A 21,026-nucleotide genomic window follows, 5' to 3' on the forward strand; every position below is an offset into this window, starting at 1 on the left:
AAGTAGTCTGGCTAATATTTCATCCAATATTTTGTCATCCTCTGTTTTGGTTTTGGGGTTTGTAGTGATAGAAACTACACTAGAATGTGCAGCATCATATTATAAACAAACAATACAGCAGTAACAATGTAAATATTTATTGCAGTGACTATCTGCCACTTCTGTTGCCAGTATGTTACTAAAAAAAAGTTATTTTACATGCAATGTCATTTTTAAAGTAAAGAGCATTGTGTTAGAATGAACCACTGTGCTCAAATAATTTGTTTCTTTAAAAAACAAATGACTTGGGTCTACAGTTACATTTTCTATTCTGTATTTAGTGTGTCTTTAGGGTGGACAAATCCACCCTAGTTTCATATGTTTAAATATAGTTAAAATATCTAAATAAAATTTACAATATTGATATTTGCCAGTGATTTAGGATCATGTTGCAATTATATCGAGTACCAAAATGATGATTATTATTAGCCTGAAAAGGTAAAGGAAAAAGGATGAACTATATTTATAGGATAAATCGTAATATGTTGCAAAATGTCAGAAAAAAATTCAACATCCCAGTGCAGTGGCAAATATCAGTAAAAGGGGAAGACTAACCAGTGTTCTATCACTGAGCAAGCAGGAGTGTTTACATGTTTAGAAGTCCTGCAGGCACAGTGAGGTGAAAAGGTCATAGGAAGCCACCCGGGGTGTACTGCAACATTCCTCTTGTCAAACTATACATACTGGGGTAGCCTTGATTTAAATTAGCCCCATTGTATTGTAATGTCTTTTAACAAAAGACATTATCTTTTATTAGAACTTATCTTTTATTAGAAAGTAATAGAACTCATAGCTTATATATATATATATATATATATATATATATATATATAATCAACGCACGTTGTCAGTAATAGATTTTTTCAGAAAAATAAAACACTTTTATTCAATTATTACAGCTTAATATGTCAGACGAATTCTGTGAACCTATACATATATATATATATATATATATATATATATATATATATATATATATATATATATATATATATGAACACAACGTTTTTGTTCAAAAGTACATTTCTAGTGCAAATTATAAAACTGTTCATTCACATCAGCCACATTTTGTTGCAGAGTTGCACAGTTACACATCAGAGTTAAATAATGTGTTACACCCAATTGCGACTGTCACACATCAGAGTTAAATGTAGTACATCCAATAAACTTTGGCCGTTTGCAAAGCAGTGACATGCATCATCACAGAGCAAGAATGTCCTTGCAGAGACAAAAAGTGACAAAACCAGATTTTTTTTACATTTGGTCTGTAACAGAAAAATAAGTTAGGCAAGTGCCCCCAGCAACACAAGGTGAAGCATGCAAGCTCTTTTTCAATGCAGGTATAAACACAATCCTAATTTCATACCACAATCCGCACTAAAAAAGGAGGACATTGGAGTGTACAGTATGGCTTGATATTTAGAAGTGTAATATGCAGTATTGCGCCATTATAGACCATTAGTTGCCACTCGAAGAGTCTGAGATCGGAGATGCAGCTGGAGATGAGGTGGTGGAGCTGTTTTGGTTTTGTCCAGCAGCGCAGTCGGTTGCTCGTTTCATGGCCGGCACGGTTCCTTCTCTCTCGCGTTTCTTCTGTTTCATTCGGCGATTCTGAAACCAGATTTTAACCTGTGTCTCGTTCAGTTCGAGAGTAGCGGCCACCTCGACTCTCCGCGCCCTTGTGAGGTATTTGTTAAAGTGGAACTCCTTTTCCAGCTCGGTGAGCTGCTTCGTAGTAAAATTTGTACGAATAATACTTTGCTGCCCGTGGCTTCCGTATTCAGCGACCTTAACTGTGAAGGGAAAAACATATCATATTAATAAACAGCAATAAATTCACAAATTCGACAAGCAGGCCCCTCTGAAATGATATTATCTAGTAAAATGGGACTACTGAGGAATAAACATGGTTCAACTGACCTGTCTTAGGCGGGTTCCTCTTAACTTTCATCCAATCGAAAGTTTGTGCATGGTTGGGACTGTTCTTTGAGTCACTGTCATTATGGATTAGGCCGGAATACTTGCTGTACGTGCCGTACTGGTGTTGCTGCTCTTTCTCCCCATATGAATATGATGGATATTGACTGACAGGGATTTCTCCTGGCCTGCAACTAGAGTCAGACGCTGGTCCGCTGTTGTTTCCGATGTTTAGCACAGAAAAGCCAGGAGACGGCAAATACATCTGCTGTTCTCCCTGATTGAGAATGGCCTGATGGCTGTAGTCCAGGTGAGATCTGCTCTGCTTGCCATAGTTTACTTGATGGGCTGTTGTAACAAGATCCAAATTAATGTGGCATGGTTGGGATGCCTGGTGCGCATAGTTCATGCCTTGAGTTTCGTGCAGCGCTGGTGTAAACGAGTTTCCTCCAACTGGCCGCCCCTCAGCAATGCAACTATTAGTGCTCCCACAAGCACTTTGCATGTACTCTTGATCCAGGCCGAAACATCCAACTTTTGAATTTAAATGGTTAGGTCCTCGGCTGTAAATAGTGTAATCTAAGTACGAATTCATTTTCGATTCTCCACTAGTAATTATTTAAAGGGGGTCAATAAACGTCGGCGTGTTACCCCAGTGCCCTACCACCTCTAGGCAGTATGTCAAACCTCAAAAGTTCTGTCGGGCTACATATCAACCGAGTGACAGATCATGTGACCAAAAATCCACCAATAGCCTGCGACCTACAGCGGTAGTTTGGGCGTAGCGAGTGTCCATCAAGTGAACTCGTATTTACATGACAAACAGATGAATGGCACCTTCTCATCAGTCAGATAAACGCACACACTCGCACGGTATGTCTGATGAAAATTTTATCACAGCACTAACAATAGTTTTACGGTTTTACGATGTTTTCCATGGAGAGGTTGATTGCAGAGAGAGCAACAGACCACTTAGGGATAGAAAGCTACTCAATATGCCATTAGTTTTCTTGTTAATGGACGAAATAAGATTTTCCAAAGAACACTAAGTTCCAACTTGCACAATTTTCTTATTTTCTTATTTTTAAGAAAGCCGAAAAACTGGTGATAATTTCAAATGACACAAAAGAGATACCAAGAACCAAGAATGAATGTATTTAAACATCCAAATGCAACCTGTGCTCGATGAGAAGTTTATATTTTTTTTATATATTTTATACTTCCCAATTGATTAAGGAAAACACGAAGGGTGGACAAACTGGATATTAACCCATTCGTTTTTATTGCATGTAGGTCGTACAAATATTTAAAATCACGCATATTAATACTATATTTACATATTTGTTTTGTTTTTTTTAATGGCATCCTGCATAACACGAAAAGTTATTACACTAATACAACTGCTATACCTACAACTTTGTTTTATGTGAATGTTCAAGGTAATATTAAAGAATGGTCAACCGGTCAGTTTTTGCAAATAAAGTGCGTTTTTCTGCGGGAAAGAGGTTCGGATTTTGATTTCTTTCACTGTTCACTGGAGTAAGTTAGAGGCAATGTTTTGTGATTTTGACATGCTCTCTGCTGGCCAGCCATATTAGGAAACACAAGATGATTAAGCCTGTGCATTTGGGGCTCGGAAAACGCTCTAAAATCCTCACAGTTAGCCTCAACATTATCAAAGAAACCTCGGCAACTGGAGGTAAAACCAGTTCCATCATTTAGCCTTCTAGAGTATTGGTAATTTGAAGGTCTGTGTTTTTGCGCGTAAGGCCAATGACCCTCTGGATTTTTGAAAACCTGGCTCATACAGCATGCATCATTTCGGGCATTGTTAACGGACTGGGGATTCGTGTAATTCTCTGTAGGTGATTTTAGTGAAGCACTAATGTCCATTTGCAGAGTCGTCTGAAGACGTGCATTCGGAACAGGGGGCGGGCCGGTTACTTTCAACTTTGTGTCTTTTTTATGCCTCATCCTGCGGTTTTGAAACCATATCTTGATCTGTCTTTCGCTAAGCTTCAGTAGCTTGGCCATCTCGACGCGTCGCGGTTTGCCTAGATAATGATTAAAGTGGAACTCTTTCTCCAGCTCCAGCAACTGATTGCTGGTGTAAGACGTGCGCGTCCTTTTACAGCCACCTGAGCCATCTGGTCGGCTCTCTGCTGCAGAGGAAACGAAGTAAGAAAGCATTAACTGCCATCGAGAAAAAAACGACATATACAGACATTCCTTATAATTCCCTATGCATATGCTTTCTTTAAGTGTGAAAAGGTTTCCAAAAATCCAAATCAGAGAGCCATGCTCTGCCCCAATATCCCTTATCCAGCCAATTGCATGCTTTATAATTAGCTAAATATTTAACTCGGCCGTATTGAATGTATGGCGATCATTTGAAGCTATGCGGTGTCTAGCTGTGATTGTTAAATAATGTACGTTGATTCCTATTTACCATACAGCCTACTACAATAAACCGATTGTACCCACCACCGATGGATGCTTCGCAGATGCTGTGACTTTTCTGCTTGTTTTTTTTCACAGTCTCTGTCATCCAGGGGAAGACCAGCTTGCCGTCAACAGTAAGGTCCCCGACTGAGGAGCTGTGAGGTTCTGCAGGGGATAAGAGGGGTGATTCTGTGTAGTTTCGATATAGTTCACTTGGAGTGCAGTGCCGAGTGTCATCCATGGCAGCCTTCGGCAGTGAGCAAGTATTTATCTCTTGGTCTTTTTCCCGCAGTGCCACAGAGAGTGAAACTTGTGTCCTATCACTGTATCCAAATGTGTCGTCAACCTTAAACGAGTCACTGCCCAATAATGAGGTGTTGATGTTGTCCGTCTTGTTCTGCATTGTGTAGAGCTTCTGGCAAAAACCTGCGTCACGTGACAGATTCGATACAAAGGCCTCTCTTGGTGGGAGACCTAAAAGGTCGCAACAAGGAACAGTATGAATAAAATCACAAAAATCCAACGTCAAAAGTGAAAGTGCACATGTCATGGATATGGCCATTTCTTGTTGCAAAATAGTGTAATACACTTATAGCCTACATTATTTTAAAAAATATATTTTCAACAAGCTTAATAAAAGCCCATGATGTTATGATAGTACCACGTGCTTTCTGAAAAGAAATATACATGTACTTACTTATTTCGTAATGTAAACAGCCTACTTCATGGTCAAGTTAAAAAGGATAAGATTTGATTTACGCGTCAAAAAGCCAACAAGGAATTGTGTACAGATAACAGATCTGCATAAATCATGAATACCTCAATTAAAGCCGTTATTGACAATAATCAACCCGCATGATATTATTGTCAAATAACTGCAGTTTACAAATATTTTGGATTTTCTTTAGAATTTTATTAAATAAAACGTCTGTCAAATGAATAAATGTAAATCGAAATAGATCACGTTTTTAAATCAATATGGATATTACGGGGAAAGGCCAGTTTAAATGATAATTTTTAAATGTTCTGAATGCCTGAATCGTGTAGATTAATGTCTTAGTCTAGAATAATTAAACGAATTAATGAAGACGCAGAATTCACATAATTACCGTGGTAATACCTCTAATATCAAAATTTTAAAAAATGTATTTAGTGTAAAATGAATATATACACTTATATAAACATTAAAGAGGTTGCCTCAGACTATAAATAAATATAAATCTAGTTTAAAATGGTAAAGAAATATATTTGGCCTAACACAAAAAAAAGGCTTAATTTAAAATCGCAGAAGCAATCACAACAACAAAAAAGAAGACTGAACAAGCAGAATTCACAGTTATTTAAAAATCGATGTTCACCAAAATATAGCGCTAATAGACAGATATAGGTATGTGTTCACAGTGACAGAAGTAGTGCAGAATCGGTCGTAATGTGACAAATGGAGAAAAGAAACGAGAGAGCGACTACGCTGAAGGAGGAACAAAGGCTGCTGAACTCATCGTGAACCCAAGCTCAAGTAATATGGCAATAAATCACACGGACATATCCGCCATTCACAAACTGACTGAGTCTATTTCAGTGCAGCTCGCTTATTGCGCTGCTGTAGGTTTGTTCTGAATCCACACAATCTGCCAGTGTTTAGCATCATCTTTTTTGCCTGATCAGAACGATAACTAAATATCACCCGAGGCTATGTGCTGTCGAATTAAAAAGACTGAATGATGGATCCTCGTATTCACTGTATTTAATTCTATCAACATTAGCTATACATAAGCAAAAGGTAGACAATGTACATCAGTAGACAGACCTCTATGTTTCTGAAAACTTGATTATCAAACTGCCCGTGATTTTATTCCTTCAACCTTATCATATAATGATACAACGTTTTAATTTGACAATGGTTTAATTTTCCGATCTCGTGGGAAAGCTCATATAGCAACAGCCAAATTATACATCCTAGTTAAATCAATTCAATATAACATCTTTATAACATTCAGTATATTTCTTTGCCTACTCACCAGCCAACTCCTCCGAAGGAAGCCTTGAGGAGTGCCTCGGCCAGATGATATAGCACCTAAAAATAGAAATAAATTGTTAATCACCATAACTTTTTTTGAAATATTATCAAGCAATGTCTAATTATTAACATACAAATTGTAATTTGTAATTTAAATTGCAACAAGACTGACGTAGTGAAGGAATGGAAATTAACATGAGTACAGAGCCTAGATACAACACACATTAAGCTTGTAGGCCTAAGAGAGCAGGACGGTCGAAATATAGAAATGTGTTGCCGCTCATGTAGGCTACATTCAGCTACACACCCTGAAGCATAGGCTGCAAATAGCAGATCGTTAGATAGCCAAACAGCCGAGAGGGGAGCAAAGGACCTCAGCGCAAGAGCTGACCCAGGCAGAGTGCTGTTTCTGCGAGTAAGCAATCGATATAAATTGAACTGCGAATCAAACAAAAATTAGAAAAGATTAGGAGGCTGTTCTATAGCTCTATCGACGAACTGGAGGAAATAACAAAACTACCAAACCCTCTTCTTTAATCAAAGCAAGCAAATATTTTGACAAGACACGAGTACCAGTTAAATGATATCGTCTGCTTTATTTGCATCGACAATCCACATTTTAGAAGCATTTATTTATTTATTCTATCTGTATTTCCAAATGGAGGAATTGTGCTATCACATTTTCTGCTTTATCACTGATTTATGTTAATTAGAGATTTATCATCTTGTGCCTGTTTAACCTTTTAATACTATCACAAGCCCTTTCGTGCATTTTTACTGGTGTATATATAAAGGAGTTATCACATAATAATCTATATGTCTGTGTATCTCCACAATGGGACAAAAGGACAGCAAACGAATATGTCAGTATTAAGTGATTATACGTCTGTTAAATAAAACTGTAACTTTAGCAGTACAACATGATGTTAGTGTTGAACCAGATATCTGTCTCAAATTGTCTATGTCTAGTCTGTTGTAATTGCTGTCTAGTGGTGGTCTTCAGATCAATTCCTTATTGGACAGGAAGCCTTTGATCTCTCAAGTAAATCTGCTGCGTTCCGTTCTCTTGCACCCACATTTTGCTCAGAGGGGTTAATATCTAACCAAGACAACCATAACCGTATAGTTTGATCATTGCAATACCTTTTCACGTCCTTAAAAAAAAAGAAAAAGAAAAAAACAAGAAAAAAATTAATCAAACGTCAGGAACTTAACATTGTCCATTGTCCATCAGTTAACCTAATGCTATATTGGCTGCAAATGTCGATCTAAAACCTACTCCTCACGTTTAAAGTATTTGAAGGGTTTTCTCCAGTTACTGGTCTACTAATGGTCTCTAAAATCGTACTGAGCTCTGTACCCTAGTAGTGACATGGGCCACAGGACATTCCTCACACAATGTACCACAGTGGATTCCTATTCGCAGCACTGTATTTCCATCTCTATCACCTTTCCAGTTGTTGTTGCTTCTTTCATTTCATTTTCTTTAGTTTTCTTTTCATTTTTTGTTTATAATATTGGAATGTTTATTATTATTATTATTATTATTATTATTATTATTATTATTATTATTATTATCACCATCATCAGAGTATTAAGTCCTCACGGCTTACGTGGACCAAAATTTCAGTTTGACACATAACTATAAACCTGAATTCAAAACTGCATTCCTCTCATGTATAACTTGTCAGTGTTGACAGGTAAGCCGAAGAATATACCATTATTTCAAATGCAGCTTTTTGGTAAGTCAGATGCAGTTATGCCTGCTGATTAAGTTCACATTAAAGTGTCTGCATACTAACATAACACACAGATGACACGCAGATCAACTGTGTGTAATTTTTGGCTCGAATGCACTTAGGTTTTGTTTCTCAGAATTTACCCCATTGACAACCAAGAAACTGGCTTCAGATCCCCGGCATCACGTGATAAATTGGTGATGAACAGCATATAATCGTCTTTATACCATTAGAACATCACCAGTTAGACATACACTTCTGTTTAAGTACAGAAGCAAACCCAAAATATTTTTTTTAAGTCGTCAGAATTTCTTCAGGTCTAATATACATTATATTTTTAAAAATGCACTGTTTGCATGAATAGGCAAATTCAACATACCTGCAGTGAACATTTTTCGCTTTTCCCCCTTTTTCGGAAAGATGATGTCAAAAATTTGTACGCCGTGTAGTACTCTTTCCCACCTGTTTTCCAGGCACACATTTGCTGTTTCCTGAAAGAAAGAGGAGGAGAGCTATGAAAGAAATATTCATTTCATAATTGCATATTAAGCCAATGCTGCAACATATAATCTAATTACTTAAATATATTTACGTAATAGTTAACAGCCAGTGAACAGCAAGTTAAATCATTCTAACCCAATAGTTAGCCAAGACATGCAGATAAAATTTCAAGAACGGGAAAAAACGGGAAGAGCAACTGGAAAATCTAAAACAGTAGAGCAACCTAGTCCAGTGAAGAGCCATATGTCTTAGATAGAGCTGCAGCTTTTCCATTATGCCTGCTTTAGGTCAGTTATTGGCTGTTTGGACAGCAAGGCCCATACCTTGTCACTTTTTTTAATCTCAGTTCAATATATATGACACAATACAACCAGCCCAGCAAGTTTCATAATGGCATAATAGAAAAGAATAAAATTGCATCTGACTTGCATTTGCATCTCTCTGTTTTCCAAACGTGTCATCCATCATATTCGAAATGTTTGAATAAAAAAGAAAACAATTACTAAAAGAATCCTGAATATAATCAGTGTCCTAATTTGACGCTGAGCTTACATCAACTACATATTCCCCAAGACACGAATTTGCGAATAAAGATGTTTTCACACAAATTCGGATCTACAGGGTACATATAGATGACAGATTTCACAATCCATTGATTTGTAGGCAAGACAGATATAGTTGACAATAATCGAGGGAGCCTCTGACGAGTTGGTGACAAAGGAAGGAAGGAATTTACAAACACTCATACTGATTTCAGTTCATGGCCTATATGGCCGAAGAGTGTTCCCACAGATTATAATAGTATGGAAAGATAGCTACAAAACTTTGCACGGTAGAAAGCTTCTAACTGAGAACATTCTAACATCTGCGTGCTAGAAAATATAAAATAATCTGAGCACAATCGTAGAAATAGATAGAATCAAGTTACTGTCCACTGTTTCTGTAAAAATGCATTGTGTTGATATTATCCGCGCACTTTATCTCCCCCAGTTTTATCTTTAGAATGGACGACTTCTGCCTTGGTACAGTTACGTGCTCATTTCAGTGGGGATTGACACAGAGTTGTTTGGGAGACACTGAACAGGAGAGATCAATTTGGATTCATAATAATCGATTGTGGAAATAAATAAATAAATAAAGACCATGGAAACGAATCATTATAGACCGACTGCATTCAGACATCCTTTATCCTCAACCTCTAATATGTTTTTTGGGAACTCTCCATACAAAAAGCACAAGGTTAGGGCTAGGGGATTACATTTAGGGACCTAAAAAGATGATTAAATCACTTCAATTTAAAGTGTAAGGTATAATTATGATTTTAAGGTATATTTTATGGTTTTGTAAGAAAAAAAATACAATATGCTAATTTACTGAGGTTACGCACTGAGAGGTTACGTATTCCAGTATAAGCATTTGTTCTGAAGTGGCATAAAATCGTGCAGTCGCTAGGTGACCTCAAGATGAACTCCCATTAACATGCGCTGAGAAGTGTGGCGGAGATTAATTTGTTGGTATCAGAGCATTTTAAAGAAAAATGCTCGCCAGCGTTGTAAGCCCACACTGTTGTACTTTTACAATTTAAACACTATTTTTGTCTTTTGATATACAAAATCACAGAGCCAGTGTTATTGCTGTTTTTTCTTAACATCACCTTACTATTATAAACTTAAATTTCATACATGTAATTGATATTAAGTTACAGCCTCCTCGGCTCGGGTTGCCGGACCAGCGAGCATTGCCTGTATTTATATAAATAGGACTATCGGCAACAAATTATTCGGTGTTTGACAAAAAGGACAGAGTGACTAGGATCTCGGAGTAAGGCGGGCTCTGCTGGCCACGCACGAGCGTTACATCTGTCAAGGGCAGAATCTAACCCAGAACGGTACTGATTTTCTTAAGAGTTTTCGGTAGATTTAACAGGTTTTACAGAAAATATAAAATAGAAAACTATTTGTGGACATCAGTTAAGTTTGCTTATACATAATGATATACTATAGATGATAATACTCGAATGTTAAATCATTTTATTTTTATTCCAATTAAGTAAACGAATATGGACTCTATGCCAAATGTCAAGGATTTCACATGAACCTCAGTGAACGTGATGGAAGCCTATATTTCCTAATCCTGCATTTTCTGTAATGGCAGCTTGGATGTGTGTGTGTCTCAGTGTTCAGCACTAGTCTCCTGACCTCGCAGTGATCCCTTCCCCATGAATAATTGATGAGAACAGCGCACAGATTACCCCTATCAATATGCAAAACACATTATAGGAGTACAATGAGACTTTAATAGTTATGAATCGCGCAACCGTGTTTATCGCGAGAAATTTGGCACAGTTACATCATGTTTTCAGTCTATTCTGTTTCATCAAAATTCTTTTAAAAAAATACAGCTATATGATTGCATCTATCCTCTTCCAGACTCTCGAAATGACAATGGGCAAATAAATAAATAAATAAATAAATAAATAAATAAATAAATATGTTTTGTCGGTGCCTTTTACTATTTAATTCTGTTTTGCTGATACTACCATTTAAGTTATTGTTTTTTCCTAGACCAAATTAATTTCAGTTAGAATAAAGGATTTCGGTATCATTCGAATTTCTTCAACGTATATGGACGATTTATTTACAAAGAGGTAGGATGCAAATGCTGACATGAATATTGGGTTTACCAGCACGTCTCTGCCTGCTTTTATTTATATAAATGATACAAATGATACTCGCAGCAATAAAAAATAATACAAATGATATCCATTGCACTACAATACAACTTGCAGGGAATCACAATGAGTCTTCTGACAGAATCCAAAACAAAGCAACTCTTTGCAAACTGACAATTAATGAATGAAGAATAACTTACTCTGAGACGTCCTGCCCCAATCCAACAGAAAAATAACAGTGAGTAGCCAAGTGAGTGTATGACATTTTGAGTGGCCGAAGGTAACTGACTAAGAGCATATCACACACCGTCCACAACCTTTAGAATCCCGCTGAAGCAGTGAAACCGTCACTTTCATTCAAGTATGTGAATTATGTCGCACATTGTCAACCCCCAAAACCATAAAACTAACTTTATGGACCTCACGTGACTTGTTTAGCAATACAGAGAAGGACATGTCTATGTTATAGACTGGACTTCGCGAAATGAAATCACTTAGGGAAGTCGAGGCTGTATTTCTGATATAGTAATATCTAATATAGTGTCTAAACTTTTAAAAGACCCATACGTCCACTGATTTGACCATTTAAGAGGTAAGTTCACAGGCTCAGTAATTGTTGGACACGTGCTGCAAAATATAGGTGTGATATCTCTTTTGATTATTATAATATGCCAGTGATATGGTAATATGTGTAAAAGCATGAATTAAAAGAATCGGAAACAGAACCAAATAGTACAACCTATGTCACCATGTCAAGGTTATAACTCAGACATAAAGGCTTGTGATTTTAGCCTAGTCTGCTTTAGCCACTGGTAGGCCTATACATAGTTTACTAAGATTCTATTCATACGATAATAACTGTAAACCTTGAGTGTGTGAATTGAACGAGAGTGGTGACCCACTGTGAAGAAAACTGGTCCTACAGGTGTAATAATGTACAAAGAGACACTAAAGCATTTTGAGACTAAAAGAAATTTTATTTTTCAAATTAGATTCATCAGCCATTTTTAATCGAGACACAAATAGAAAAAAATGCCGGCTGGCAAAATTCCCAGCATATCAACGTTAAAACATTTTCTTTAGCTTTTTTTTTTTTTTAACACGGAACGTTCACCACTCACATTGTACAAATAAAATATTGGTCACAACTGTACATCAAACATATTTCACTCGTCATGGACATAAAATTTAGTCCAGAAATGTTTAGATGCAACATAAAGTACACAAATGTAGCCTAAGTGCGAATATAGAGGATTTCTTTTCGCAATGTAACAATCCTATCCAAGAAAGTAATAAACGCGGCACAAGCATAAATGTCCTGCAAAACTGGAAAACAGTCTACATTGACGTCCCTATACAAATTCATAAGAATACAAGTTTTTTTGACTAGATGATATAGGTAGTTTGCGTTGATACTGTACAATATTCATTTTACATGTTTAAAGTTTCGCACAAAGAGCTTAATGGAACATGCTTTCTTCCACGAAAGTATAAACTTGATACGTAGCATTTACACTTAATTTACGGCGGCTGTTAACTGTAGCCCTATGGCATATGGGATAGAACAATACTCAACGGTTGACAATTCGTGTTACACCAGTCACACAGAGAAATGACGCCTGATAATGACAAGCAGAAAGGTGCAGTGCTATAACAGTAGTTGAATATTCTCAATGATTTCAATCAGTTTTGAAAGGCGCTTCCTCCCGTAGCAAGACTCATGCTTTTCAGCTTGTTGTCCTTTTTCCATTTCATCCTCCTATTTTGGAACCATATTTTAATTTGCCTCTCGGTGAGGCAGAGAGCGTGGGCTATCTCTATCCTCCTCCTCCGGGTCAGATACCTATTGAAATGGAACTCTTTCTCCAGCTCTAGCGTCTGATAGCGTGTGTAGGCAGTTCGAGCCCGTTTCCCATCAGGTCCAGTCATATCTATGGCACGGACAAGGACAAAAAAGACAATACCCTTAGTTGTAATAGCAAGAAAAATCGAGAGTGCTACACTCCAGAACCAGTGACTATCGCACCTACACTAGCATCCTTAAGATTATAGAGCATATGATGTTAAAATAACTCTATATAAATAAGTCATTTTCTAGTACTGTTTTTACCACTTCAAAGGTTGTCTTGTTTTAATAACCTGTTCAATGCATGTTATGATTTTTATGCTCTCCATGTTTTTCATCACACTTGCAATTTTTAGGCTATTTATTCTTATCTAACCTATCTAACCCTCTATATAGCCTACAAATGTACAGGGAAAGGCGAAATATAGCGGAACTGTTATGTGTAGCTATAATAGGATATTTTAGCAAATTTATGTATATTAAACAATTTGCATGAATTATTTTATTGACTACATCTTTTGGCTTGTGTTTGGTCAGTTTTGGAAACAAGATGACACTCGTTCAGTAATATTAAACCATCTATAATTCAAAGCAATGTAAATGTTTATACCGTGGCTAATGTGAAGTTTCCGCATCCATGGAAAGATTTGTGGTGTTTGTCCGTCCCCGGGTGTTGTAGTGGAAGGTGCCGCGGGTTCTTGTTTCTGCGTGCGTGCAGTGGCATGGTTAGCTTGCGCGCCTTCCTCCGGCTCCGAAGAGACGTTTGCTTTGTCCGTTTCTGCAAAGTGTGTGCTGTTGCTGCTGAGATTGCTGCTATTGGTGGTGAGTGCACTGTTGCCCCCGGTCGTGGTCTGGTCAGAAGAGCCAGAGGTGCCTTTCAGGTTGAGACTGTCGCTGTTGGTGCAGGGAAGGGCATCTGGAGAAGCAAGCGAGCAGCTCGTTTGACGGTACCGGTTGTCCGTTCCCGGGTTCTGGAAAGCACGGCCGTTATCCCCAACCGTACCGAAGTGGGCATTGTTGTTGGAGCGATTTACACTAAGATCGATCCCATTGTAGGTGTAACCGAAAGAGCCGGAATGCATGCCCGTAGAGTCCCGGTAAGAGCCGTTCATTGCGCCGTTAGTCCCATAATTTAGTAACTGATAGTCGGACCCATTCGGATAGCGCCCTGAGAAGGAGTTTAGAAAATAGGAGCTCATTTGGATATTCTTTAAAACGGTCTCGATGAGCAGATCTCGGTCGTTAAAATCCTGCGCAGCCCAATTTATGATGTAAAAATGAATTATAGCAATGCACTGTACTTCGTTTTTGCCAAGTATGCGGCCAAATATGGGAGCGCGTTAGGGCATCACGTGCCTTTGTTGACCAGTCGTAAATTCTCTCTGATGACTTCAAGAGGTAATTCATGCTCTGTGGTTACAAATGATGACGAAATGATGATCGTTAGATTCAACTCAATGGTGCCTCCCCGCTGCGCGCCGCATCCCATGTTAGCAGAGGGCGTCACCTACCGGGAGAACTGCAAAATGCCCAAACACCTGCACGTCTTTTGCAGCTCTCAGTGGCTCGCCACATCACTAATATATGAAGCGGATTCTTTTCAGTGTATTCATACAATTCTGCAAAAAAAATCTTTATTGTATATATTTTTTATCAGTAAGAACTGGACGTTCTCATTACAAATTATGTTATTAAAATATAAAACTTTCTGACAGAAGTGCAGCCGTGGCCTCCCATATTTTTTTCCCATATTCGGTATATGTCCAGAATGAAACAACAATTTTAAAAGATAATAAGACACACTGCTCGAATAGTTTAAATTAATCCAGTCACCTACATGGTACTCATTTCAGTGCAACCAAAACACGGTTTAAAGTGACGCTCTCGCGTGTTTCTGTGTTAGAGACTTGCGTCCTCTGTATTATACATCTCAAATATTTAAAAGGCTTGTATTTTATCCTACATAATAACAGCACAATCAAGCGAATAAATAGTCATGGTTAAACATATTTTATTGGCAAAATGGCATTGCTAACAAAGTTCACTATTATTTTTTTTTTTATCAGTGCATCCACATACACAAACGTAACGAACAAAATAAATTACACACGAGAACGTTTAAACACACGAATGTCCAATATGTCAGCAGTAAAACCTGTCACCCTTAGCCTTCACTATAAGCCCGTTGTACGTCGTGGAAGCAAGAGTGTAAAAATTCAGCCATTCATCTTGTGCCAGGTAATAACATTGGTCTAATGGCGGAAAATAGTACACAGTGGGAGGAAAATGAAAGAAATTAGAAAGATGAATGTTTTACAACCCTGAGAAGGGTTTCTAGCTTTTGCACTTCAACGAAGCCTTAAATGGATAACGGTTTTGTTTGGTTAAATTCGTACATCTACACGAAAATACTATAGCCTATGTACTGTGGGTAAAAATATTGGACTTGTTTATTATTTACAACACAGTGCATGTGGAGAGCATTTATCCCGTCTTTCCACCATCCTCCTCTTCGCTGGTCTTTTCAGAGTTCATGACTTTATTCTCCTTCTTCCACTTCATTCTCCGATTCTGGAACCAGATCTTGATCTGTCGTTCTGTTAGACACAGAGCATGCGAAATTTCAATCCTGCGCCTTCTGGTCAAATATCTATTAAAATGGAACTCTTTTTCCAACTCAAGAGTCTGAAATCGAGTGTATGTCTGACGACCCCTGCGGCCAGTGGTGCCAGGAATGCCTGTCAAAAAAATAGGGAAGAAAGATACGGAATGGGTTAACACAGAGAGTCATATGAAATCAATTCCATTATAACTATTATTATTATTATTATTATTATTATTATTATTATTATTATTATTATTACTAGTGCTTACTAACACAAGAATAAGCTGATTATTCTAGATTTGTTTGAAAGGACAAAGTTCAGGATGCATATAGACGCACATGGGAACCATTGCATGCAAAGTGACACTCTGTAGCCTAGTATATTTTCAATAGAAAAACACATTTATTTACCCTGCACACAAGCAAGATGTAAACGAGACTTACCGCTACACGAGTTCATCCTCTGCATCCATGGGTAAACGGGGGCACAGGGCTTGTTTTCGCTGTAGGAATAAGTGTCTGAAGTGTGCTCCGAGCCCTCCGTCTTGCTATGCCCCTGTGTGAGAGCCAGCGACTCCTCCAAGCCTCCGAGAGGACACGACGAGCGCTCCGTCTCTCTGTATATGCTGGACGCTGCGTAATCGCAAGCAGCGCCTGAACCACTTCTCCCGAATACTCCGCTAGCTTGCTGGTAGTATGAGTTGGAGTACACCTTCTCCTGGACATTGCTCGCCCCGAACGTGGCGCTTGGATAGTGTCTCAAAGTGTCGGTATATCCAGAAGAATATAACGGTAACTGATTCAGAAAAGAATCCTGTCCCCCGCCTAGAGACACGGGAAAAGTTGAGTTGACGAAGTAGGAACTCATTGGGTGGCCACTGTTATTGTGCGAGTGTTATGATTTGTTGTGTTTTATAGTCCAAGTGTGTTTTGCCATTACTTTATGTGAGGTTTGGTTTTAGCCGAAGGGGGGTGGCGAGGTGCCAATGTGAGCGAGTAGGGAAACGCACCAGCTGATCATCGTCTGACCAATCCTGAGCATCTCAGCCAATAGAATAGAATTAAGGGAGGGGGACTCTTGTTGCACTGGATGGAATCCCCATTGCATATAAAAAAAATTCTTATAATTACCATGTATAACTATATTTATTCCACTACTATTGCAATTTTAGTGATGCTAGTGCCGCTAAAAATAAAGAAAAGAAAATATAGAGATAAAATATCACCACTAGACAATATTCTGAAAGTGTATTGCTGATGGACATTTGCAGTAACTCTCTCAACGGAGGTGAAATACCATATTTTCGATGTTCGTTTGAAATATAGAATAGCATAGCTGTGTAGAGAATGTGCCCAGCATATGCCCTGCTTTTTTACAGTGCCTTGCTTCAGAAGAGTAACATTATTCCTAAAAGGCATGACGAAATGTGCTTTCTTTGACGAAAAACTATACATGTGATCTTATAAATATATTATTCTACTGTTAAGTCCACTTCTAGGTTTCCAAGCTCAAAGAAATCTTTTTTTTTTTTTACAATAGGAAGGTCTGCATTACGTCTACTGTATGGCATTGCTTTACGAATGTTAATTATTTCCCAAATGAACTCACGAAGAGTGGTTTTCTTCACGAATCTCACAGTCAATTTATAAATATATTTTCATGGTTGTAGTTTTGTTTCTCGATTGACGTCAATTTAGATAATTAAAACCTTTTGAAAATAAGAGCTTCAAAAAGTAAACACACAGCATTAAGGGCTCAGCAACCGGCATTGGAATTCGATAGACTAATCTATTTAAGGAGCATTACGAATAATTTATGGGACAATTAACCAGTTTTGCGATATGAAATTTTATTCTTATATAAGAACCTCGACATTTGAATTGTTGAAAATATTGCTTCTAAAGTGTCAGACATCTACAAAAAGAAAGCAGCAAAATAATTGTTTGGTGCGATCTCACATCAGTTGTGGCATCTAAAGTATGTCAGAATTATTATAGGTTTATTTTTGTCGAACGAATGCATTTTATGGGCTATCGAAAGTATGAAAATTGTACCAAAATTCATAATGCACAACCCGTGATGAAGTCTAAACCAAAATCTTACAACAACATAGGCCTAGGCCCCATCTTTTATTTCACACTTACACTCTTAGAAATAATGTTACATATGGTTAATGAAACAATAACCCTAAATTCCGTTTCATAGTGTCTCTCTTTGGGTTGTGCTTTAAAAAAAAAACACAAAAAGGGTTATGTTTTTTTTTCTTTTTATGCTAAAACCAGACTCTTTAACTTCTTTAAGGACTATTTTAATCTCTTAATAAAATCCATAAAACTATCCAAGGCCATTTTTTCTATGAGTGCATAGCCTAATTTTATTTACTGGCTTATGCTGATCCAAACAAACCAAGCCTGCTTGATTTAATTAAAATTAAACATCATCTTTTCAATGCAGTAAGCAAAATCAGCAAAAACACCACTGTTTAGACGTGACTTCCAAGCAAGAGTATACAATTCAAGGTCAAATAAGTAAAACAAATGCAAACACAGACAATCAAATGCGCGGGCACAACCACACAAACATACACACACACACACACACACACACATTTTTTTTTACCTTGCCTGAATTCAAATGACAGAACAATATCTGCATGGGCAAATTCGCACAATTCTTTCGTCACTAGATGGCATCACAGAGCAAAAAATGAGGTAATATTGCGCCATTACAACAAAAAGAAAACACTATATTTTTGTTTTAGAATGATTTCAACACAAAACAATCGAAAACCTTAAATATTAATTGATCCCATTATGAGGTACATACAGAAAATAATTAACAGGTAGGCAGTCAGCAAAGGCTTCATAATGGAAAGCATGATAATAAATTCATAGATTATTATGTATAGCTTAAATAATTTTGCGCCTAATTATAAACTCGAAATCCCAGTAAACTAAACCAAGGGTAACATTCTCTGACATTTTCGGACTACTGAAAGAATAGCTGCATCCTCAGATGCACTGCTACTACTGCAGCTAGCCGCTTCATCGTGACTAAGCAGTAAAAGACCAATAACAAACATGAACCATTATACATAATATGCACGTATATATAATTTTCACTACAAAGAGTGCAACAATTTGATCAAAAATAATACCCTCCTGGTATTATTACTGCTCAATTTGTTGCACCAGCAATCAGCAAAGATCAGCGCCCATCAGGCTACTGTAGCCTTAATCAGGCGGATTACTCGCCACACCACGTCACTCTGTTTCGTGTAATCAGTCATAATCAGTTGTTAAAAACACTAAACTATTAACCGTTCTGGTTGTTTGTTTTTAGAAAGTGTGCATTTTAAATAGTGATGTAACTTAGATCACAATTATTTTAGAAATTCTTTTGTTTGGACGAGTAGCCATAAAGCCGTTTGATGCGGTATTCCTGTCTATAGCTTTTTCATTAGTGTCTACAACCACAAAAACTTTGGAAAGATTATGAATTTACCTTAAATGGCCTCGTTTATTTGAGCAATATGTAAAGTATAATGCATCCAGTTACAAGCATGCAGTGCCCTTTTGCTGTTAGATAATCCAACACTGAGTCCAATCTCATCTATAAAGCTTCAAATGCAGTTTTGTTCTGGTTAAGCTCCAGTCAAATACCTTACGGTTTTACAACAAGCATGCCTTTACAAGATAGTAGGCCCATCATCTCGTGGGTTACATAAAACACACACATGGACTGGTTAACATCACAGTGAGGAAGACTAGAGTAGCTCCTACCTTTGTCGTTCATCATCGGCCCGCAGCAGTGCTTTCCAGATTAATCAGGGTCTTTTTTCGTTTCTTCAAATCCATGTGTAATCGAGCAGAACCAGTTGGGTAGCCAAATACACCAAATAAACGAAAGACCAAACATATATTCGCTTTGTGAGTTCTGATCCATTCACTGTTCCCTGACTTCTCTGAAGGAATCGAGCTGCTCCTAACCCTGTCTTGGTGAGCTCCAGCCATCTTAAAACACAATTCGATCAAATAAACTGCAATTTCTGATATATATCCTAATAGTAACAACGAAAAAAACGTAAACACAAAGACAGAGGTGTTACTGACTGCGCTCTGACCAAAAGAATGCTGCATTATAACCACTTGGGAAATCATAAAAAGTTCATGTTCACAGGGAGCTGATCACGTGACCACGTTTGGCCAATCCCATCGCAGAGTCACACATAAAGTTCTAACACAAAGTTGTAAATTTTCATAAACAACTGGGAGTTTATTGCTTTGCTCCAACAGTAGCATGGTGGCCGCCATCTTTTTTTCGTTGAAAAAGAAAGAAAATAGACTACTGGTCTTAAAAAAATACTGGATTTAAAATATATTTGCCACAACGTATTCCTTTTAATAAAAAAAATATTCATAGTGCCTAATCAGTCGTCTCAGAATGAACCTAAAGAAACGATTGTGCATATATTCGTTTTATTATGTATAACCAATACTTATTTTCTATAGAATTATATCTAAATGGAAATGTAATCAAATATATTATAACATTCAGAAATTTTAGTTGAAACTGCGTTTGGATTTTGGAAAATAAATAAATAAATAGAAAGGGATTAATACTATATCCTTTCGATTGTGCGTTTTTTAAAAGAATGTGCAGGCTCCAGTACAAAGGAAATAGACAAACGGAAAGTGTAAACCTTTTATAGCTCTAAACATGCCTGGCGGAAACAATGACTTCCTGTAAGAATAAACACTTTTTCCGACTATTTCCGACATTTATTGGGGCAATAAAGCAGTATAACCCAAAAGCGACCTATGGTTCATCTAAGAGCCTCCCAAAAATAGGCAATATCCGTTCTGTCGCAATGTGCAGGATAGTCAATGGTTAAAGTAAGGCAGATGTGTAACTTATACATTTTTTAAAAAATGAATATCTGAAAGCCCTTGCAGTATCAGAGCTGGAATAATAAATGCTCTCAAGCATTTCACCTGATTGTACATGATTTCATATCGGTAATAAAAAATAAAACGCAATACACAGTTAATAATTGCTTATTTGGCTGGCTTCCATATCTTAATTTAAACACATCACTGAACATGTGGAAAGCGAAGTGTATGTTTTTACCGATATTAAAGCAGGCTTCGCATATCTTATGACTTCAGAAAAACATGTATTTTGTGATCCATATATTTCTGTAGTTATCGAAAATGTAATACTCTTCCTAAAAATTCGTTTGTTATTT

General features: G+C 37.3%; 3 protein-coding genes across 5 annotated transcripts; all 3 read right to left on the reverse strand.

Annotated features, from left to right (window-relative positions):
• Window positions 1-1,019: 1,019 nt before the first annotated feature.
• On the reverse strand, window positions 1,020-19,955 carry hoxb1b (homeobox B1b). Of its 3 annotated transcripts, XM_058407098.1 has the most exons (6): window positions 19,561-19,955; window positions 8,534-8,645; window positions 6,417-6,472; window positions 4,441-4,872; window positions 1,960-2,304; window positions 1,020-1,832 (listed from the first exon to the last, which is right to left on the reverse strand). In XM_058407098.1, the coding sequence occupies exons 4-6, from the start codon at window positions 4,799-4,801 to the stop codon at window positions 1,498-1,500; spliced, it is 1,041 nt and encodes a 346-aa protein (XP_058263081.1). In that variant the 5' UTR covers window positions 4,802-4,872; window positions 6,417-6,472; window positions 8,534-8,645; window positions 19,561-19,955; the 3' UTR covers window positions 1,020-1,497. The 3 variants fall into 3 exon arrangements, with proteins under 3 accessions (XP_058263081.1, XP_058263080.1, XP_058263079.1); XM_058407097.1 differs by lacking the exons at window positions 1,020-1,832; window positions 1,960-2,304 and adding an exon at window positions 2,565-4,115; XM_058407096.1 differs by lacking the exons at window positions 1,020-1,832; window positions 1,960-2,304 and adding an exon at window positions 2,565-4,118.
• hoxb5b (homeobox B5b) lies at window positions 12,296-14,506 on the reverse strand. Its single transcript, XM_058407099.1, has 2 exons — window positions 13,783-14,506; window positions 12,296-13,257 (listed from the first exon to the last, which is right to left on the reverse strand). Exons 1-2 carry the CDS (start codon window positions 14,369-14,371, stop codon window positions 13,010-13,012), a joined length of 837 nt encoding a protein of 278 aa, XP_058263082.1. The 5' UTR covers window positions 14,372-14,506; the 3' UTR covers window positions 12,296-13,009.
• On the reverse strand, window positions 14,905-19,550 carry hoxb6b (homeobox B6b). The gene is made up of 2 exons (XM_058407100.1): window positions 16,222-19,550; window positions 14,905-15,910 (listed from the first exon to the last, which is right to left on the reverse strand). The coding sequence occupies exons 1-2, from the start codon at window positions 16,643-16,645 to the stop codon at window positions 15,657-15,659; spliced, it is 678 nt and encodes a 225-aa protein (XP_058263083.1). The 5' UTR covers window positions 16,646-19,550; the 3' UTR covers window positions 14,905-15,656.
• Window positions 19,956-21,026: the final 1,071 nt, after the last annotated feature.

The sequence above is a fragment of the Hemibagrus wyckioides genome, linkage group LG13 (assembly GCF_019097595.1).
Source record: "Hemibagrus wyckioides isolate EC202008001 linkage group LG13, SWU_Hwy_1.0, whole genome shotgun sequence".
NCBI classification, from domain to species: Eukaryota; Metazoa; Chordata; class Actinopteri; order Siluriformes; family Bagridae; genus Hemibagrus; species Hemibagrus wyckioides.